General features: G+C 40.3%; 3 protein-coding genes across 4 annotated transcripts in view; 1 reads left to right on the plus strand and 2 right to left on the minus strand.

Annotated features, from left to right (window-relative positions):
* Window positions 1-703: 703 nt before the first annotated feature.
* dnase1 (deoxyribonuclease I) lies at window positions 704-2,951 on the plus strand. Its single transcript, XM_042085285.1, has 7 exons — window positions 704-916; window positions 1,514-1,602; window positions 1,682-1,768; window positions 1,890-2,002; window positions 2,174-2,286; window positions 2,530-2,684; window positions 2,783-2,951. The coding sequence occupies exons 1-7, from the start codon at window positions 779-781 to the stop codon at window positions 2,949-2,951; spliced, it is 864 nt and encodes a 287-aa protein (XP_041941219.1). The 5' UTR covers window positions 704-778.
* On the minus strand, window positions 2,380-14,640 carry eci1 (enoyl-CoA delta isomerase 1). The gene is made up of 10 exons (XM_042085283.1): window positions 14,523-14,640; window positions 12,624-12,685; window positions 12,442-12,540; window positions 11,144-11,257; window positions 10,569-10,691; window positions 8,233-8,360; window positions 7,865-8,011; window positions 7,417-7,538; window positions 6,523-6,701; window positions 2,380-3,718 (listed from the first exon to the last, which is right to left on the minus strand). The coding sequence occupies exons 3-10, from the start codon at window positions 12,461-12,463 to the stop codon at window positions 3,552-3,554; spliced, it is 1,002 nt and encodes a 333-aa protein (XP_041941217.1). The 5' UTR covers window positions 12,464-12,540; window positions 12,624-12,685; window positions 14,523-14,640; the 3' UTR covers window positions 2,380-3,551.
* A 5,904-nt stretch (window positions 14,641-20,544) lies between these two features.
* Window positions 20,545-23,473, minus strand: part of arhgdig (Rho GDP dissociation inhibitor (GDI) gamma) — a 32,707-nt gene continuing 29,778 nt past the window's right edge. For both annotated transcript variants that reach the window (XM_042085282.1, XM_042085280.1), the window contains exons 5-6: window positions 23,177-23,240; window positions 20,545-22,421 (exon numbers count right to left, since the gene is read on the minus strand). In XM_042085282.1, coding sequence (XP_041941216.1) covers window positions 22,222-22,421; window positions 23,177-23,240 — 264 coding nt within the window. In that variant the 3' untranslated portion in view covers window positions 20,545-22,221. The remainder of the gene's footprint in view (window positions 22,422-23,176; window positions 23,241-23,473) is intronic.

The raw sequence follows: 23,473 nt of genomic DNA on the forward strand, positions 1-23,473 counted from the left end.
ACAAGTCGTGATGGGCTATGAGACATACGTTCACACTCGGTATCATGTTTCAATACACTTTAGGTCAATATCACACCGGAATTCTCCTTTAAAATGGCCCCAGCTGTGGCGCGGCTGGCATGGGGCATCTGCACCGTGCGCCGGCGACCCGGGTTCGGTTCCCGCCCCGTGGTCCTTTCCGGATCCCACCCCGACTCTCTCTCCCATTCGCTTCCTGTCACTCTCCACTGTCCTATCATTAAAGGCATAAAAAAGCCCTCCAAAGAAAAGAAGCATTACAGTAAAATGACATTGTTTCATCATTTGTGCACACAGGTTTACACATAGTGATGAATACCCCTACATCTTTACTTCTAAGAGTACCTGCCTCTCTGGGATGCTCTTTTTCATACCCAATTGTGTTGCCACTTACCCTAATTAGTTGTGAAACATTCTTCCTTTTGTTTTCTTTATCATTACACAACTTTTCCAGCATTTTATTACCCCGTCCCAGCTTTTTTTGAAACATGTTGCTGGTATCAAATTCAAAATTAGCATATATTTTCCACAAAATAGTCAAATTTGTCATTTTCAACATTTGATATGTTGTCTGTGTTCTTCTTGCAACTAAATATGAGTTTAAGAGATTTGCAGATTATTAGATTCTCTTTTTATTCATATTTTACACAACGTCCCAACTTTTGCTGTTTGGGGGTGGTATATGCATTTACATTAAGGAGAGTAATCTACCAACATGCATTATTACCCTTAAATCTGATGTTGTTTCCAGTCAGCAGGGATGAGGGTTGTTGTTGCAGTTGTGGTTATCTTGGCTCTTGCAGAGCTGGGAAGCTCATTGTTAATTGGTGCGTTCAATATCAAGTCATTTGGGGACACAAAAGCATCCAATGCGACTTTGATGGACATCATCAGCACTGTGAGTAATAAATGAAGAGTTTGGTTCCAAAACGCTATATCCTCCATATAAATAAATTTTCCTAAATCATTTTTTAAAATGTTGTTCTCCAAGTAATTTTAGTGGAACTGTAATTGGGTTATTGTTATTTGATTAATCTTTACTCAATCAAAACAACACAACTGCAGTTTTATTGATATTACCTGAAATAGTAGAGGGCAATAGTCAAAGAATAGTTTAAATAGTAAAGTAAAAGGTAAAAGGTTAAAGTACATAAAGGCATAAAACGGGCAATAGTTTAAAAGTGTTTAAAAAGTAACAATTAAAAGACATAAAAAACAACATGGAATGATTACTCAGTGATAGTGATACTAGTCAAGTACCCAGTAAACAGGCAAGGGCCATTGTCACCGGAGCAACTCAGGGTTATGTGCCTTGCTCAAGAGCACTTCAAGGTCAAAGCTGGGAATTGAACCCACAACTTTTCAGGCTACTGCATGCAAGCACAGCTCCTTAACCACTACGCTACCATCACCCCACTAACCAGTCATATCCAGTTAAATTGGCAAAATGCATATTTCATTGACTCTTTAATGATTTTGTGCCATACTTTTATAGATTGTGCATCGCTATGACATAATCCTGATCCAAGAGGTGAGAGACAGTGACCTGTCTGCAACCACCAAGTTAATGCAGCATGTCAACAAGTAAGAAACCAGCAGTAATGAAAACATAATTTAACAAATGTAATGATATATCACTTACAATTCACGTTCCTTCTCTTAGAGGGTCCTCTCCTTACGTGTATCGACATATTGTCAGTGAGCCTTTGGGTCGAAGCACTTACAAAGAGAGATACCTCTTCCTCTACAGGTGCATTTTCATCAGTCGATATAGATTTCTTTTTGAGAATATGCCTTTTCTGTTCAAATATCATTACTTTTACAATATACTTCGTACTGCTACTAAAATACTTGGTGTTGTATTTGCTCAGGGAACAGACTGTGTCTGTGGGCAAAAACTTCACCTTTGATGATGGATGTGAGCCATGTGGAACCGATACCTTTAGCAGAGAGCCTTTTGTTGTGATGTTTTCATCCAATTCAGGTGGGATACCGAATAAAATAAAATAGTACATCAAAATGAAACTAATATTAAAATGTAACATAATTGTTTATGTTACAGTATCAGTCTCTCAGTGAGTTTTATTCTTATTCTGTAACTGTCTAACCAATAGTCGTTGACATTAGAGCTTGTGCATTTCTGTGCCCCCTTTAGTTGTGCAGAACTTTGTCCTCATCCCTCAGCATACATCACCGGATTACGCAGTGAAGGAAACTGACGCCCTGTATGATGTTGCTGTATACACAAAGGCTCACTGGCAGACCAATGTAGGGCAACTACACAAAACACCTCAATACCTACTATAACGTACAGATACAAAATGTATGGTTGAGGGGGAGGGAGGGAAAGAACTGAGTGTCTGTAGTTTGTGTAACTATTTATTTTCCCAAGAACACATCTGTAACATTGTTTTTCTCTTAACCAGCTATCCACATCACAAGTTAATGAAACAGTACACAAGTCACACTTGATAAGCTTGTAGTCTTTTCCACTGGCCTATCTATTTATAGGACATCCTGTTACTCGGAGACTTCAACACTGGCTGTAATTACGTTGTTGGTGCAGAATGGGAGCAGATAAGGCTATACACTGATAAGAGCTTCAACTGGTTGATTCCTAATGATGCAGACACAACTGTATCCAACACCAACTGTCCATATGACCGGTAAGAATTAGTATATAGCCTGCCGTTACATCTCATAATGGGCGCACACACACACACACACACACAATAGCTAAGGCACCTGTTCACTGCTTCCACAGGATTGTGGCCACCACTGATATGATGATAGGTGTTGTTCCTAAGTCTGCTCAAGTCTATAACTTCATGACTGCTCTTGGACTCAGCCACAGTCTAGTAAGGCCCTACCCATTATTCCCCTTACGTTTCTTAGCATCGGTATATTTTAAAGAACAGACGGCACAAGTATAAATCACTGTTTTCTCTCTCCTCTAGGCTCTGGCCGTTAGTGACCACTACCCTGTTGAGGTGGAGCTCTACTGAGTCTGCTGTCAAGCTGTCAAGTCCCTGAACAGTCATATTTAAAACATTCAACACGAGGAGGATCTGCTGGTACTCTGACATTTTTTCTAATGTTAAGAGGCACAGTTATACTACAAAGAGGATGTGTGTTATGCTCACCACAGGGTGCAGGCAAGCCATTGATTCCTCATGACCATATAACTTACTTTCTCAGGCGATTCAACATTTACAAAATACAGGCATTTTGAAAATCTCAGCATGTATCTGATATTTTACTGATGAACAACCAATGTAGGGGAAAAAAACACAAAAAAGACATCACACATCAAACCAAACCAGTACTATCAGCTCAAATAACCAATCTATGGACAGTGATTCTCAAATGTAGTCCTGAAGTCTTTAGTCCAACCTGACACTCACACAGGTTACACCAAATGGACAGGCCTAGATTTAAGAACCGATAGGATTAGAGGAGACATTTACCAATCAGATGGCTTAATTTTAGACAAGTTGGTTGGTAGGCACAGAGAGCTTGGCGTTGGGAGCTCTTTAGGCCTTCCTTTTCTTCAGCATGGCCAGGTACATTCCCAGCGACTTCTGGATGGACTCTTTGGTGATGAAGTTAACAAAATACTTGATATCAGTCTCTCTGTTTGACGTCAGTTTGTCTATGGTTGGCTTCCTCATCATGGATTTAGTTATTGAACGGGCGTGGTCTGTAAAACATCAGAGAACAGACTGTCAAACAAATGGTCGTCTCTTGAATGTCACAGAAGCATTCTAACCACTTGAAAAGGTTTTTAGAAACAACATGTAAAACAAATTTAAATGAATGTCAGTTTAGAGGACACATGGCAGGTCAGAATACTTTACATCAGGGATGGGCAACAGGGCGGTTTATAAAGAAAACTCGTAGACAAAGTTGGGAAAGGTTCAGAAAAGGTGGGAAACAGCTGATCCTATCACAGAATTCAAAGTCAACTTATGTGTTTAGTAGGCTATGCTTAGAAACGAAATCAGCCGTGAACTTAAAGGAATTATCCGGAGTAAAATGCACTTTAGATCAATTTACGGATGATTGGGAGTACATACGTTGAGTTGACATCAAAATCATGTCATTCGGATGTGTTTTGAGAAAGTTCGATGTTACCGTTTTTAGTCAAAACTCGTTAGCCTGGAAGTGACCCGGGCATATCATTTCGCCGCTACAAAGCGCTATTTTTATACCTCTTCTACAGTTCCAAACAACATTACACTTACATGGTAGTGAGTAGAGGGTCCCTAAAGCTTTTTTAAAAAAATGTTAAAAAATTAAAAAAAAAAATAGTCCAGTATTTCTTTCGAAATTGAAATGAAGTTGTATTCAACAGCAACGCCTCACAGGAGACGTCACGTGACATTTCAAAATTCCAACCTGTTAGTAAGCAAGGGTTTGCTGTTGCATACAACTTCATTTCAATTTCGAAAGAAATACTGGACTATGTTTAAAAAAAAAAAAAAAAAAACGCGACGAAATTGTGAATTTCCAGAGCGTGTTACTCCACACTCGGCAATCGACTCCAACGGACTTTCCCCTAAAGATGGCAGCTGCAGCAGCAACATTTCCGGAAAGGTACTGGCTTGATGAAATTCATTCTGGACTCTCTATCCGACCACATAAAGACCTCGGGATACTTCGGTTTGGCTTTAGGGACCCTCTACTCACTACCACGTAAGTGTAGTTTGGAACTGTAGAAGAGGTATAAAAATAGCGTTTTGTAGCGGCGAAATGACATGCCCGGGTCACTTCCAGGCTAATGAGTTTTGACTAAAAACGGTAAAATCGAACTTTCTCAAAACACATCCGAATGACATGATTTTGATGTCAACTCAACGTTTGTACTCCCAATCATCCGTAAATTGATCTAAAGTGCATTTTACTCCGGTTAATTCCTTTAAGTCAACACTAAAACACCATGCACGAAGATAACTAAAAGTAGGCTACATCAGAGCTGCTAGTAAAGCAGGGTTCCCACGGCTCATGGAATTTTCAAAAATACCAGAATAATCAGTATTTTAATAAAGTCTATTCCAGACATGGAACGTCAGGGAATGTATCTTTGGGGGGCAAAGTCATGGAATATCAGGGAATTTTGTTGTAGGAGTTTAAAATTGACTTGCCAAAATACATTAGGCCTAATACAATATTTACACGCAGCATTGGTGTTTATTGAGTTATTAGCTTTTTCCATTACTACTTGCTTGAGTGGTTGTAGTTAGCCCTACCTGTTTTTTTAATTTGTCATGGAAATTAAGGATTTTTCAGGGAAAAGTCATGGAATTTTACATTTGACTTAGAGTGGGAACCCTGGTAAAGATACACTAACAACAGAACCTTTTTACAAGAGTCACTATTACCCATCAGGGGCGCCTGCAGGAATTAATGCTATGGTATGCACACCCATAGTAAATAATAAATACGCGTGGACAATATTTGTCCGTTTCCCGGTTTTATCCCTGTGCATTGGTCAGCAAAAAAGTAGCCTACATAGCATAACAACATCCACATGCAACAATACAACAACGTCTACAATGACCTATTCATTTGGACAACTTGATACAGCCCTATACAGGCTAAAGTTACCTTGTTTTGTTCTTGACGTCTGGCTTTAACAAGCTGTAATGCAGTCTAACGTTCTGACAAGCACACCAATTGCCTACCTTGTTCTTGCCCATCTGGAATAACTCCTCTAGCTTTGCTGCCTCCATACTTTCTGTTCTCGTTGTTTAAACTTGTGATATCCATGATGAGTATTGAATTAGTGAATTCTCTCAACATTGTGTGCTGATAACCATATATAGATAGCCGAGTAAAATAAAACAACAAGTAGCCTAGTTACGTGCCTGCGTGCGTATTCTGTCTCCTGCTCAAACAAAATGTGTGCGTGTTAATTTTGATAACGTGTTCACTAAGTTACGTAATAGAAAATTGTAAATAGCCTGATGGCAGCTAATGGGATACTGTGCATAGTTGGGAAGGTATGGTGGGCCAATTTGGTGTGAATACAGATTACACACACACAAGGGAAATATTCTCTCGTTGTTGAGTAGCCTGATAGTACGCACAGTGCGTACGGACGTACACCTGCAGGCACGCCTGTTACCCATTACAGCGGGAAAAAGGTTTATTGTGAATGTGTAATATTTTTAGTTTATTTCAAGTTCATTGGTGAATAGAAGCAATATTAAAAATGCATTTAAGTGTAGAAAATATTAAATCAATGCATGTTGGTTTAATAAACCGTGCAGACATAGGCTACTGTATATATTTTTATTAATACTCCTGATTCCTGATATCCCAGTGGTGGACGTGCGTGGTGACATCTAGCCCTCTGACAGCAACAAGAAAATGTTGTGGCCCTCTCTACCATCAAAGTTGCCCATCCCTTCTTAACATTATATTTACATAAAACATTTTGTTTATCCACATGTTACACATATATAAATACCTATTGTGTAAATAAAATAAATAAACTTTCACCTGGAATGGCGAGCCATTTAGTCATGGTCTCTGTGGCAGTAGAGAGGACACTCTCCTGAGGGACTAACTGGTCCACTAGGCCGATTTTCAAGGCATCAGGGGCACTGTAGAGGAGACCCAGCTGCAGGGCTTTCTCTGTCTCCCGATGGCCCACCGTATTCACCATGGTGTCCTTAAACCTGAATCATCGACATAGTTTAGGTCAGTGGTTCTAAAACTTTTGGGTTCCAAAGTCCTTTTGTGGGGGAGAATATTTTCTCAGGACCCCCTCATAATTGTAACAATTAAGCATATGCCATTTGTATTCTCTGAGGTTATGGCCAGGTTCACTATCCTGTGTTTTCTGGCAGGTGTGTAACTTGGTCATTTGTCAACTTTGGATTTTGCATCACTTGGCGACGTGAACTGACACTAGCTCTGGCAAATAAACCAAGTTAAGCAGCAATAGGAATGGGTCTTTGTGACCTGAGGGAAGCGATTCAAGTGAAATGTTAATGTGGGTGGGAGAAAATGGGCACAATTGTTTTCTCAGGGAAAAGGGTTGTCACCTGTAGATATGAAATATCAAATTATAACCACAACTTCATCATTTAAATTAAGTTATTTTGCTGACCCCTTGGCTATGGGTCGCGGACGCCACTCTGAGAACCTCTAGTTTAGGTCAATCAGCTGTATTATTATTGGGCTTGTATGGGGGCATGGTGGGGTAGCGGTAGCATCACTGTCTGAGACACGATCATGTTCCATACCCAAACCCGATGCAGCAAATCCCTGTTGCCATTGGAAAGAAGCATCCCAAGCTAAATACCATTCACTTTACTTTACACATCATCTGTCCCCATAATGCTACACAGAATTTTTAAAAGTCAAAAGACAACAAAAGGTGTCACTCACCAAAAGGGGGCGACGATACCAAGCAGGGTTTCATTAAGGCCAATGGAGTAGCGAGGATTGTCAGCCATGATCCTGTAGTCACACGATATGGACATCAGACAGCCCCCAGCCGGACTGGACCCCTATCATTTCAAAAGAATAGAACCAGTTCACAACACAACTCCAAAACTAGATAAGAAGAATCACAGAAGATGAACCAGAGACAGTATTTAATACAAACAGCATGATGCCTTTTAATGCACTGACTGTAGGATGCAACCTTTTCATTTTTTTAAACAAAAATAACCCACGTAACTGAAACATGCGTAATTAAGATGCATGACAAATTTCCGTACAACACATTACAGTAATTGTCTGGGAGGCCTTTGCATCCTAAGTAACTATCTAGGCGGCATTACATCCTGAGTAAATGTGTAATGTCCTCATCTTCATGATGGATCACACTCACATTTATAGCTGCGATGGTCACCATGTCAGAGCCATACAGTTTCAGCCACATCTCCTGCACGGCTCTCCAAAACTCTCCGGCATGTTCCGGGCCCTTCCCGTACATCTCCATGATGTCCAGCCCTGCTGAGAAGACCTTTGGCTGGGACTGTGGAAGACCAAACAAACAACAGTGGGTAAATATTTTCACTTAATTTGGAGATAAAATTAGATACAAAATTGTTCATTAGTAAGGGAATTGCCATCACAAATATATCACAGTGCCTGCAACAAATTACCCGATTAAACATAACAGTCTCTGCACTGACTGTAGATTGAACCTATTCTAACCAAGTCAGCCTGACGGCACACTTTTGTGTGTCCACTTACCGAGGTAAGAATCACCCCTCTGCAGCTCTTGTCCATTTCCAGTTTCTCCATGCTAATGGCGAACTCTGTGAGAAAGTCCAGGCTGAGACTGTTCACAGGTGGGCTCTGGAAATTCATCACTGCAATACCTGCACAAAGATTTGAGGATGTCACACTCACAAACATGTTTTACTGCTTATTTGTGTAAAAAGAAGCCTTTGCAACCAACAATATGCAATGCTGAGCATGGTCTATGGCAGTGATTTTCAACCGCTGTTCCACGGCACACCAGTGTGGCATGAAAGAACATCAGGTGTGCCGTGGGAAATTGTCCAATTTCACTTAATCGGTCCAAAAACATTTATTATTTTTTATAGTAGGCTATGCCATTGTTGAGCATCTGTGCCTGCAATGTAGTGACTTGTTAAGTAAATAAATACTCTTTCATGTCAGTGGGTGGCAGTAGGGAGCACAATAATGACCTGGTAAATTAAGTGATGCGTACGAGAAGTGGCGGTGAAAAATAGATATCGCAAAGCTAGATACCGCATTGGGCTGCAGAATGTACAGTATGTAAATAGCGTTGCCATCATGGTGAGGCCAATGGAGAAACAGGTGTCTCTGATTGTAAACCAGAGAGGTGTCTCTTATTGTCGAAGTGTTGCCCACAGACAGTAAGGTGTTTTCCCCAGCAATATGGCAGCCATGTTCACATAGCCTATGCCACTTAATAATTAATTAATCAGGCATCTTTTGTCTTGTGCATCAATTGTTATTTTGTAAATTTGTTTGTTTGTCTTGATGTCACAGAAACGCTGGCGACTACGCCGCTCCGTCCGGCATCTTTTGTCTTACTAGTGTGTAAAGCGACCTTGGGTGCTTTGAAAGGCGCTATGTAACAAATAAAATGTATTATTATTATTATTACTATTATTATTATTATTATTATTAATAGAACGACGGACAATGCGGTATCTAGCTTTCTAATATCTATGGGAGAAAATATGTAAAACAGCGATGGATAGGCCTACTTGAAAAGGAAAAATGCAGACTCTGAACTAAACTGTAAACAAATGGAGAGACTACATTTTCATTATTTTTGCTGTATTAGGCTACAATGTGTAATTTTGTTACATTTTTGGTTGGTGGTGTGCCGCGGGATTTTTTAATGTAAAAAATGTACCATGGCTCAAAAAAGGTTGAAAAACACTGGTCTATGGCATTCATTCAGTTATAAAACACAGGTTATAAATGTAAGAATCTAGCTAACATTGAAAAGTGATAGTCTTGGAGATATATGGGATATTTCATGTCAAATCAGATAAGGTTGTTGCTGCACTGCTCAGATTTTGTTAAAACCTTGTCTGTATCATGAATGGGTCCCGAAACCAAGGTCTGTGAAATATTTCTGTTCAAATCCTGTCTTCATATTTTTTCCAGCCCTTGATATTACCTCAGTTTTACAGCCTGAACACAACAGTATCTGGGAAGCAATGTTTGTATATTAATGTTATGAAAAGTATTATTCACAGCCAGCCCAAACTTTGTAGGATGGAAGATGTCTCAGTATGCATACCGGTAAATCGTTAAAAATCTATGTGGAAGTAGCCCAACGTATGGGGCATTTAATGCACAAAGTCAATGTTGTACCACAGATAATTACATTGAGCTTCTTATCTATGAAGAAAACATGCTACAACACTGATGAAATTATTACATTTAGTCATTTGATTATACAACATTGTTCCTACTAGCTACCCCATATACCAATTTTGTCATATGAAAATGCCCAAAACATGTGACCACACCTTATTTAACCCTTAATATCTTCATGTTCATATGCTGTGGATATCTAAAGCATTGGCGCAACATTAATACAGTAGTCAGTCTGATTTGACACAGGATGACCCCTATGATGCCTGCTTTCCCTTACGAAAAAAAAAAATCTTATAGTATTTTGGGACAAAATATTATAGTAATACTATAGTATTTTGGGGCATACTACAGAAGGATTAGTGTTTTGGGACATGAACACAATAGAGAGGTATTGCAAAACACCATAGAAATTATACACTACCATAGAACTACTAGACCTGCTCTTTGTCATAAGGGACAGTAGGGTCAATCATGTGTAGGCTATTAAATATGAAGAAATTACTTAAACACCAACTTTAAAACTGGACAGCGGACAGTCCATATTTTGCACGGCACATTGAATAGTTCATTTGGACTGGGTTTTATTTGTGAAAATTTTATTTGTTTAACTTTATGACCTCTGAGGCTCGACTTGTTTGTAATGACCATGTAGGCGCTTACCCAAGCAGGGCAAGGCATGTGAGAAGCTGTGCTCCACTAACCTGAAGTGCTGTCCAGATCCACTTTGATTTTAGATGAGGTTGAATTGTGTCTCCGGTTGTGGACATAAGGCAATGCACAAACCCTCCCATTTCTGCAGTGCAGAAAAAACGATGAACATAAACCTGCGGAGATGAGAAAACTACACCATTAGCTCTCACCGATTAGGAAAATGAAGCAATGTCATTGATAATATTATGGCAGCATGACAATAATGCTAACGTTATTTAGAATGAAATATGAAACTTTTGAATGCATACCCAATGTTACTTTCAAGATGCTTTTACATGTAATATTTTGGCTACAGCAAGAAGCCATTAAGTTATTAATTAGGGTACCATAGATACATGCTTTTATTTTAGTTGTTAAGTATTCATACAAATCCTGAGTAGTGACCTTTGTCCCAAATTTCAGAATAGCAGCGTAGTACTGGCTAACATTAGCTGGCCTTAGCATTCCTAACTTTATGAGTGCATAGCAACGAGACAAGCCGAAAACGTAAGACGAGCAGGAAACGTGGAATCAGTGATTTTCAGAAGTATTTGAGAAACATGCAAGTTCCTTAACTGAAACATACCAGAAAAGGTTAACTTTGCAGACTGTCTCAACGCAGTTGCCATGTCTGTCAGCTGGGATGTACTTCCGTGAGTGGATGTTTGGCGGGACGGCCCACAAACGAAGAAAACACACGCTGGTTGGTCAGTTGTAAAGTCATACGTGGTGGGAGGAAACAAACCCAGAATAATTTGCTATGTTATTGGCCAATTGTTATGTCGATCTCTGAAAAGTTTTGTATGGTTTTGAATGAGAAGAGGCTGTGAAACAGAAAAAGCATGACAAAATACATTTTTAGTCTTGCAGAGTTTACTGAGTTTACTGCTTCAACTCAGAGGTGAGGTACGCGGATCATATCGATAGTTCCTTTTTTGTTTAGGTAGTAGTAGTGAATATTTACAATATTTACAATGTTTACGTGGCTTTGAATGTTTATTTTATCAGATGGCACACACAGTGGGATGATATGTTATTTATTTTTGGCTATAATAGATAGGGTAGAGTGGGGGAAAACGCCCCCCTTAAGGAATATGTGATATTTCTGTGAAACAAAAAGCTAAATATGTGTAGAATTGCTATCTTAGTTTTGAGGGACAATGTCATGAATTATAAACCAAATATGAAAATTGTCCAGAGTTAACAGTTAATTAGTATTAGTACAAAAATTGAGCAAAAGGGGCGTTTTGCCCCAGCGGTGGGGTAAAACGCCCCCCAAGGGTGGGGTAAAATGCTCCCACCCTGTCAAAGCAATGCCCCTCATACATTAATAGCAAAACAAAAAGTAAACAACTAAAGTAAACACATTTTTTTCACTATTGTGGAGCAATTAAATATAATCAATAAATTGATTACAAGCTACTATATTTGATCAATATATTGACAATAGCCAACTCTGTTTTAGTGACTGCTGAAAATTAGAACACTTCCCTAAAAATCCATTTTTCTTTTGTTTTCTTGAAGTACAGAGCATGCATCCATTTTATGGTGGGTACTTGTACATCACCATTGTCAACATAGTGCATAGAAATAAAAACAACAACATTTTACTTCATCTAGTGATTAGTTTGTGAAATATAGGAGGGGGGGGGCCTTTTACCCCAAGGGGCGTTTTCCCCCACTCTACCCTACATTAAATAGATAAATACATAGATTAATAAATAATAATAAATCATCAGCTCTCTCTCATACACTCACATACATACACACAGATCAACATCATTCAACATTCATTCTTCAGCCGGGACGTGACACATATGACCCGGCACCGCTCACACTCAAACTCCTCATCATCGTCGTCATCCCAGTTGTCCCACTGCTCACATGTGCAGTGAAACCACTCCATGCACAACGGGCAGAACACCCACGGCACAATATCTTCCCCTCCTGGCGGAAAAATCTTTTTGCACCTGCCAAAGACATCTAACAGAAAAGTAGGCCAAAGAAAGGTGAAGTTAATAGGCTATAATTTAATTGTAATTTCTTATACTTTTATAACATTTTACCTTTGTCTTCTTCCTTTGGTATTTTTTTGCCCCTCCAGCTGTTTTCCTTTTTCTTTTCTGACCTGCAAGGGACACTATTTTAAATTTAGAATTTCTAGAAAAAGATATTGAAAAAAAAAAGGTTTGGTGGCAGTAAGGGATAGGTAGAAAATCAGTCCCTCCAGGATTTCGCGAGGTTTTTTGAGACTGTTGCGACCTAAAATGCCTGGATGGAAGTTGCGGTGTTTTTAGCTGTTTCTTGTGGAGAAATTGCGGGAGGAAGTGAATTTTTTTTTTATTTAGGGCAATTAAGGTTAGTAAGACCAAAATCACACTGATCATCTTGATGCTTATTAAAAAATGATAATCAAAGGTAAACAGTAAGGATTACAGAAAAACAAAGTAGGCCTACTTTATTTGTGAAAATGCTTTGACTGAGGTAATTCACTAAGCAGTATAACCTTTCGTAGAACTGTCCAAAAGTGTCACCTAAAGATATGGCATCATGTCATATGTTTCAATACATTTATATATTTTGTAATTCATATTAAGTTCATATCTTTTTAGTAATTCATAGTCTGTGACCTGCATAATTACTAATAGCCAAGTAAGTATCTAGTAATTTCATATTGATTTGAACTATTTGACTACACTTCTGTTTAATGTCATTACATTGGTGGTGTACATCTAATTGACTGCCTGCCCCTTTAAGGACGTGAGAGTAGCCTAATTACATTTCTGAGTGGAGTGGAAGTCTTGCATCTCACTGTGTTTGGCTACGAGTGTAAATCACTTTTTGCATAGTGCATTACGATATGTGGATGCAATTGGGAATGTCTTCTATGTCATTAGTTAAAATAAATGTTAAAAAAACTCGAATGAAATCATTTTTGGATCATAGAAGAGGTAAATGTCTTGCAATTTTATTAATTTCTATGATTTTGGTAGAACTACGCAAACTAAGCCCACAAGCTAGCAAACTTGACATAAGCTAAAAGGACATATCCAGGTAAACGTTTGCCAATGGGTTGCATAGCCTACTCAAATGTCAGTAAACCAAGTAGGCCTTAATTAACTTACTTTCATAGCCTAGGTAGGTTAGCAACACCAGGTTGAGAGATGCGAGTAAGCAGATCATTAACGTTAGCCTTCTATTTATTGTCATCAAAACTGCAGACTCGAGGAACGAACATGTTAGGCAGTCTTTGGTGTCATATGCAGAAGGTGCAGAAGTAAACGTGTCATCTGGCTCAATATTCTGCGCGAGGGACTGTTGTGGTAGGTGAAATTTCACTGTGAAACTACGATGATTGGTAGCCTGGGTGTTCCCATGCTGCCTTGCGCGCGATTTGATTCACGCTGCTAAGGCAGCCTGGAAACTACCGCCCTAATTTTTGCCTCAGATAGGGAACCAATCACAGAACAGGGGGGAAAGCAAGACGATGATGAGCTATGTACAGAGGCATTTGATAGACATCCGTGGCACCCAATAAACGGATCTGGGCATTTTTTTCAAATACGAGAAAATGAACGTTTGGTTCCCAGACCACGTCTCATTGAGAAGTGGTGGCGCTAGCCAGGCTAGATGATTGGTCAAATTTGCGAAAAAGTTGCGGTGTTTGGACAAAATTGCCTTGGTAAGTGACGAAAACAATCGTCTTCGTGAACAGCTGTGCATAGGCTACTTTGTAAAAGAGAGAATACGGTCATCCCTATACATAACGCAAGGGGTAATTAATGTAATTATAGTTCGCCTTTTATTTCTGGATTTATTTAATGTAGTCTAGACTATTTAGTGTTATTTCTTCCCAAAGCTCATAAAATAAATTTGGGTCGCACATAAATTGACAGGGTCGGTCGGAAACCGGAACCCAAGAATTTTTTTTTTTTATGCCTGATAGTCAATTAAACTCTGTTTACCTTCTACTGGTGCTGGGGCCTTCCTCTTCCTCTTCCTGGATGAGAAGGTGGCTGAAGAGAGGGAAGAGGCACGGGCTGAGAGGTCCGACCTGGCTTCGGAGGAGACGGCGAGCAGAGCAGTGGTGTTAGTTGGGGCTGAGGGTAGCACAAGTATACAGCAGGAGCTGGGCCTGCCTCTGCAGCTGGGGGCTCCCCTAGAGGCCGCAGCAGGGTCGGTGATCCCTAGGCTGATGGTACTGGCTCGCGCCCTCCTCTGTCGGGGCCTCTGCTCCTTTGCCTCTCTGGTCGCTGCTCACTGCTGTTCTTTTTCCTGTAGGAGTCTCTCATACTCCTCCCCAGTGATGACCCGGGCCTTGGCAGCAACTTTCCTCCTAGTGGCTCTCTGAAAAGTGGGCTGGGTCAGGACCTCCGCCAGGTCAGGGGGGATCAACCCTGCTTCCACCAATGGGTGGTTCAGAGGGTTCTGAGAAGGGGTCCTCATGCTTAGAACAGCCGTGTGCCTCTTCTTAAAACAGCTCCACCACTTTCTACCTAGTGGCGGCAGTTCTGGCTATCTGCTTCTCTTCCTCAACACCGCGGTGGCATACGCCAGGAGCCGGGGCTTGGTGAGCTGGAAACCATGGTCTGCACAGTACAGGCAGTACTCCACTAGAGCTTGTTCGTCCTCCACTGAGAGTTTTTAGTCTTGGGCCTGTACGGCAGCCATGGGAAACCCGCCCAGTCACTCTGTCCCTCAAGGTGTTACGAGGGACTTTGAAGACCCGACATGCCTGGCATACTGGCATGCCTGCAGCCACCTCCTCCATTGCCCGCACCATGTTTTCGTCTCTCCACTGTTTTCTTGGTGCCATTTTCTAGTTATAATTATAAAAGGAAAAGAAAACTAATCTTTCAATACACTTCACTTTCTAGTATTTTAGATATTTATTATTGTCTATCATAAAGCCAAATGCAGACTAGGCCCTACATTTAAATGGCTAAAGCGTAACTGACGCCAAAATGCATCCTAGTGTTTTTGTGAATGTAACCGAGTCAAACTTTCGTTTAAAAGCATAATTACGTCCGAAGCGCCACTTTTAAGCTTGTACGCTTTGGCTTTTTGATACATGATCGTGTCAAATTCTCTATAGGCTATAATCCAGGGGTGGGCAAACTTTTTGGCTCAAGGGCCACACTGGGTTTTGAAAATTGGCCGGCAGGCTGCACAACCCCCGTGTTGCCTTCATGATTTCCTTTGGAGATATCAATGACAAGCCAGCTGGAACCTGCCACTCTTTCTACCTCTGGTGAGTGCAGACGCATTCCCAATTAAATGGAGTAGCATAATGTTGACATTGTAAACGTTCTCTAAGCCTATGTTGTAACCGGTTGTAACGCCTCCAATTATCACCACTTTCGTTCGAAAATTCTAAAACAAATGTTTTTTAATACAAAATAACATTTGATGAATGAAAAATTTTCCGTAGCCATAGGTGTCTAGATTTGAACAAAATCTGTTTGGTTCTTAACATTCTCAGCATTTACTGCCTGAAATATCCGAAATATTTTGTTTAACACGCTCGGAAGTTAGTGCTGGCCTGGTGGGTCACCTATTTACGTCGTTTCAACGGCACATGAACGGTTAGACCGAGAATTCTCATCATGAAATTAAAATTCCACTGGAGCTCCAAGCGGATGTGTACACGCAGCCTTACAACACTGTTTACAGCTCTTTGAGTCACGGTAAAATGTAATTTTTGGTACATAGCTAATTTAGATACACCTATGGTGTGGGTGCTTGCGTTTCTTTAGGAATCCGCGTCTCGGTTTGTATAGAAATGGATATTAAGTGACACATACACGCAAGACGCCGGAAATACGGGGCCGACGGTACCGTCGTATTATTTCCTTATAGCCGCGATAGTTTTACACCAACAATGTTCTCAATGCTCGAGTGTGAGATGTGTAGAGACAAATGTGTGGTTTTTTTCCTGGTAAACTATAACATTAACAGTTAAGTCATTTATCGACATGCCATGTTATGACATTTATCTAGCCTAGCCTACATGTCATGCTATGGGATAAGTTTCCGTGGGAAACTCAATGTTAGCTTCGCCATGTATAACGTTAAGTTAGGTTACAAAATAGCCAGTAACGTTATTCTTCGAAAAAAGCACAACCTTTGTTGATGACATTTATCTACATGTCATGTGCTATGGGATACCATTAGTAGTGTGAAGTCGATGTGAACATTAATTTAACATTAAACAGTTACGGGTGCTCGCGCAGCAAAGGACGTTCAACTTGAGCCAAGTTTTCTAGCTAGCTTCAGGCCTAGTCCACACGTACCAAACCGATCTTTTTTTCCTCCATCTTCCCTGGAACCGTATCAAGAATATTTGCGTCCAAATGGATCCATCTCAACCGATCTCAACACGACTCAACACGTTACTTCATACCCCAGGCCTATAGGTGGCATTGTTTCTTTACAGAAATTGACCAAAACTTGCACTTTACAAACAGACAGGCTTTACTTTATGACGAAATGGCTAGTGCAAGGAAACCAGAATTGTTTGTGTGGACTGATGGTGAACTGTCAACTGTAGTCAACTGTAAAACTAATAAACTTTATTTTACGGTTTGTGAAGGGTGCAGTCCCGTCCTTTATTTGGCTAACTTAGGCCTACTAATCACCTTTACTTTCTTTGGTTGTAGGATAGTCCTTGATTCACATTAGTTTTGGCTATCACCGCAATTAGGCTACTAAACGCAAGGCTTACCCAAGTTCTAGGCTATTCTGTCGCCACATTTATAATATTGCTATAAAACCTTCGTTAGTAACAGTCAATACTTTTGCCTGCATCAAATCGCGCATTTGCATTCAGTGTGCTACCATCGGCTTAACGTGAGTTATAAGCGTCTTTGTATGCTTATATCTGATTTCACTCGACTGTGAATGCATGTATATATGTTGTAAGACATGTAAAACTAGATGTACCGCATAGCGGTACAAAATATGACCGCCGCTCAGTCCTGTACATCCTAGGGTTAGGGTTAGGGTTATCCTTGACTAGTGTTAACCATAGGAGAGTTACTCACCTTCAGGTCTTCCAGATGAATCTAAACTACTGATATTATTAAATTATCTAATGTATTTGAAATGTATCTAACTAAATTATTTATCGTAGCAACTATAACAATATACAAACTAACTATAACTATAAAAACTGACGACTGTACAAACGAACAAATCAAACTAATATCTAAAACTATACCAAAAATAATTATTAACGTCTCGGTCTCTCCATACTCAACCGCCAACATCTGCACACTGATGATAAAGTCAGGGCTGCACGCGAAGGTTCGTCCAGGCTACAATGTCAGTGTTCTACTAAAATTCTGGATTCGTTCAAAAGTCTCAAGCAGAGTCAGCAATCAGTCAGAAATCTGAGAGCTTTATTCACGGAGTTGGAGACCTAGGTAGTGTCGCTAAGCGCAGTCTAGATACAGAGAAAAAGCGCACTTCTTGTCTTTGGATGAGTCAAAGCTTACATCCCCCCTTGTGGCACGTCAAATATTCATTGACCACATCAGTAACATTTCCCCAAACTTTGGCCTAACATAGCCTAGCCAAGTGCCATACATGGTTTTCTTGCACACAGATCTGAAAGGTTAAATGCCCTACATCAGCATCGTATTAATTAGCATTAAAATCATGAATCCTGTAACATGTTACACTATAAAACACTGACTGTTCTGCATGTATATATAATCAACCAGAAAATGTGAGATTGTGAAAGGAGTTAGCCTACTGGCATAAATTAACTTGCATGTGTAGGCCTAGGCCTACTTACACGTATGGAATCTCTGGGTCCAAACTGGTATCCGATCTGTCATTCTTGTAGGTATGTAGGTGTCCTTGGAATTTCCTGGTTGGTTTATTTTTGAACTCATAAAATCACTCATCAAATCACTCATTAAATGAGTTTTGCAAAGAAAGAAGAGAGCTAGAAAGACAGTGTGAGAGAGATGAGTGAGGTATGATGGACTGTTTCATGTGTGTCAGTGCACTGGGTCCTCAACCACCATTTGTTAGCATTACTAATGATTTTTTAATGACAGCTGTTGGATTGTCTCTCATTTGCCCTTTTATTTTGTCTGACTCTGTCCTATTTTTCTTTCTCTCGCACTTTCTCTCTCGTATGCTCGTCAGCCTGTACCTTCTGCCTCAGAAGCCCGCCACCACACTCATCCTGTATGATGGCGGTTCAGCTGTTGCTCAGATTCCCAGGTGAGTCACATACCCCCCCCCCCCCACACACACACACACAAAAACCTCAGTGCCTGGCTTTTACAGTCATTTGTAATACCATTTAACAGTTGACACCACCAGAAGGTACAGTGCAGCCAAGTCCACCAAGACCCCCCCCACCCTCACCCCAGGTACATGCTGAAGGACACATAAATTGCTCAACAACATAAAATGATAAAATGTCACCCCAGATGTCAATTGTCAGATGGCACAGTTCATGTCATAAGTTCACAGTATGTCTAATGTAATGTAACCCTTAGCTGGAAAGGGTGACTTAATTGTCCTATTTGATCAATGTTGAACCACTTCATAAAGACTTTTAACACAATGGTGTAAACAAAGTGTGTTCAGCTGGAGGTGCCAATCTTTCATCCATAATGAAATAGCTTATCCTCAAGGCATGCAGAAATACGAGTTTCCCAGAAATTCCCAGTTCAGATAGTGTAGAAATGAGACATGTCATGGTTTATCAAAAGGCTGCAGATAGGTCAAGTAGAATTAATGCTGATGACTGAGCAGAATACTTAACTACTCTCAATGCTTCAGTCAAAGACAGTAGAGCAGTTTCGGTATATGACCGCTCTTGACCAGACTGCTTACAGTTAGGTTGTTTTGATAAAGGAAGTCAGACTTGTTTGAAGACCACTTTCTCTTTGACAAGAAAGGAAGAAGGGATACAGGCCTGTAGTTCTTCACATCAGTTGGATTGAGGGTACTTTTCTTGAGCAAAAGTGTAACCCTTGTATGTTTGAAAGAAGAAGATACTCCAGAACTGAGTGAAGAATTAATCATATGCGTGACCGCTGGCAGAACAGTAGGTGCCATAGACTGCAGAAGAGTAGACGGGATGGGATCCAAAGGGCATGTTATGGGACAACTTTGCTGAAGATAAAAAGAAACCTCTTCTTTATTAAGAGGAGAGAAAGAGTCCAACGATGCCAACATGTCAAAAGGCAAAGTCCTCCTTAAAGGCTCATCAAAGTGGGAACTTATTTTAGCAACTTTTTCAGTACAAAATATTGCAAAGTCATCCACAGAAAGTGAAGTAGGTAATGGGGGTGGTGAAGGATTGAGAAGAGATTTGAAAGTAGAGAAACGTTTTCTACTGTCAGTGGCGCTTTCGATCTTGCTCTGATGGAATGCCTTTTTAGCAAGTGTAACTGTGGATGAAAAAGACTTGTAGTCTAAGATCATTGGCAATTTTCTCTCAGCAGCTCTACGTTCCTTTCGTACTGAACTGTTTGTGGGCCATGGCGGGGTTTTGAACGAGTGGTCTTATGGAACGAGCACATACTGTGTTCAGACAAGATGCCAGCATAGAATAGGCTAGGCTAAGAGTCTCTGTAGCATCATTAACCTCAAGTGACAAGAATGAACTTGGAGTAGGTAAAGCAGTTACCAATGTTGCAAAATGGTCGCTTGAAAGGCTTCTTAGATTACGCCATAACAAAACTGTAGGAGAAGGAACGGCTGATCCAGGAGATGCACAGATAATTTAATAAAGTAATGATCAGATGCATGTAATGGATTAACCATAAGGTTGCTTGTAGTACGTAGCAGAACTAGGACTGTGAACACATGGGACACAAGGACATAACTTTTAGTAATCTTTACAAGATTATGGCTGGCTGTGCCCTCAATCAAAATAGTCTACTACGCCATCTGCTTTTTGATGTAAACAATGAACAACTTAATTGAATTTGGCAAAATTAGGAAAGAATACTGATCATATGAAAAGAAATTGCGCATAAGTTTATTAGAAAATACAAGATGCATGAAAAGGTTTCACAATGCTTTGCAAGGTTGCAGTAAGCGGATTGCTGTAATCTGGAATGACTCACAAGAATATACCAGTTCTGTTTTTTTTTTATGAATTGTGCCCATGGAGTATCACAATGAAAGATAAAATATACTAGTAAAAAACAGTAAAGGATCATGCATCACAGCTCGATAGGCTTACTACCAATACAGGCTTACAACCATTTTGAATACCATCGTTATATTAACACCTACATTTTCCAAAAAATAAACACCTGATATGAATTTGCTGAATAATTTGAAATGTACAAGGGACAAACTGATTGCTTCCATTTATCCACAGTTCTTTTTTATTTAACCAAAGAGCCAAAGTGTATGAGGGTACGTTGCAAAATGTCTGATAGCTTTCAGTAAGCACTTCTTCATGGCTACATTCATATTCATAAAGCTAGCTACTGATAAAAAGTCAAAGTTCCTTCTCACAGAAGATTCATATGTCACAATGCATGCACATTCTACATTGGAGGCAATGTTTTTATTTATGGTTATGGGTCTGCAATGCCATGGCATTATGTAAGCTGAACTTGAAGCTGATATGATCTACAAAGGGCTGGTCTATCCTACAAGTACTAATAAGAAATGTCACGGAGCAACTGAGTTGTTACAAAGATGAAACATTACTAAACGGATGATAGATCATTTGACTGCATTTTGATGTTTAAAAAGATAAATGGATTTAGTAATTCAGTCACCACTGATGAGGCCATTGAACAACTCTCAAAGCAGACATATTAGGTAAGGTGAGGTGGAAGAAAGCTGAAGAAACAGAAACTCACAGACATAATCAGAGAAAGAAATCATTCAATATGATTGCATCAATCAACTATGGTTGTCCAAATAGGGTCTTCTGGAAAGCATCTGTAAACCAATATGCATGTGGGCACACTACTGAGCACATCAATGAACAGGGCCCTTACATTATTGCTGTTCATGACATTTACTTACACCCTGGGAACACAAATATTATAAATGTACGATATTATTCACTATACACCAGCCCATAAAATAGTGGTCCTCTGATGCAAACATGGGTAAATGCTACCACAACACTTTTAAAAAACAAATCTCTCCAGATCAGGATTTCACAATTCTGCTCACAAGTCAAACACAGGAGCACGGTCACTGCACAAGTGTGGCACACTCAAGCATGCGCGTGGAACTGGCACGTGATACAACACAGAATACGTGGATGAATAGCACAGACGTTGTCATGGTATAATATTTACACAGGCATGTCTGATAGACAACAAAAATGTACCTGAGAAAACAGGCATGAGGAATCCATCTGAAAAATACATTTATAGTACATTATGGAGTTCTTACCCCAGTTCTTCTACTACTTTTGCTTTTGCTTTGTTGTCCCTGTGTGCTCCCAGACATCTCCTTGTTATACAAGTAAGTATACGCATACATCAGTTTCATTGGTTACAGTAAATAAACAAGCTGTTTTTGAAGCCCCCCCCCCTTCCCCCGCCAAGCCTAACCTAACCTAAATGCCCTAAACGTACACCTCCCAATATATGCTGTCATTGTGCAGGTGGGTGTTGGAGCAGAGGCGTGGTGCGGTATGGTACGGCACGTCGCAGCACTCTAGTTGTCCCAGTCCTTCTTGATCTGCAGGTTCCACTCCCACGAGAGGTGGTCTGTCTTGTCGTCATCTGTGAAGTGGGACTTGATGTGGTAGCCTCCCCTCACCAGCATTCCCTTTGGAGCCTCCTCCACCGGGGTCAGAAACTCGTGCTCCTCGGCCCGAGGCCCATAGCTGCCCACCATGTACACAGCCTTGTCCACTGCAGGAGGAATATTGATGGAGGCAAACAGGAGGCACAGACACAGAACAATAAAGACAATATGGTCAGCAAAGTATGTACATTGTAAAGAGTTTTAAGTTATATAGTTTATACTTTCTGTACAATGCATGAGGTGCTTGCCGAGGTCTAAGAAATGCCCTGTGTGCTTGCGCACATGTCAACAGAACCTCTAAGTGTATCATCATTTTGTATGAGATCATTTAAGTAACCTCAGATCACCAGATCACCTATGATGCTTCCAAATACTGCCATTATAGTACCATCTGTCGGCAAAGATGTTCTGCCTTTTTCGTAGTAATGTGATTAAAAATAGTTTGAATTCACTTTTAATTTTGACTGCGTAAACTGGCCTTTCTGGATGGGGAGCATGTCCAAGATCTATAAAAGTCTGAGAACAGGGTTGACCGATGCCTTTCCAGTGTACATGTGGACTTGACAGAAAATGCCCCAGTACACACAACTCAAACCTTATCTCAATCTATCTGGCCAAAACGGTTTAAACATTTACACAAGCAATCTGATAAATTTGTAATTCCCATGTTGTGAGTTAAGACTGCAACTCCAGCTTATTCAAGAAGGAAAACTCGCTGGTATGTTTAGGGGAATTCATTTCTGGCACACCCTATGGGTTTTTTCCATAAACATTCTGACTCCACAGTTTCCACCTTACACATTTCCATCAAACAAACAATGCCAACAACAAGGAATTTGAGAATAAGAGTGGAAGTCCTTGCCTCGCAGTCCTTTCCTGTAGGTCAGATGCACATACTTCAGTCCAGACACGATTTCTCTGTTGACCTATTGTGGTGAAAACAGAAGAGTTCATTAGCATACAACAACTGCATGGCAGGCGCCCTGTTGATATGAAGTGCAATAGCACAAATGCGCCTGCAGAGGGCGTCTTAGGCATCAGCATCAGTGGCGCTTGGCGATTCTCAATACATCAGAGTCCTTGTGGGATGTGCTCCTGGGGCACAGCCTCCCACTACTGCTACAAAACACATTAAGCATTGTAGGAATCTATTTAATTA

This window comes from Alosa sapidissima, chromosome 3 (genome assembly GCF_018492685.1).
Source record: "Alosa sapidissima isolate fAloSap1 chromosome 3, fAloSap1.pri, whole genome shotgun sequence".
Classification (NCBI taxonomy): Eukaryota; Metazoa; Chordata; class Actinopteri; order Clupeiformes; family Clupeidae; genus Alosa; species Alosa sapidissima.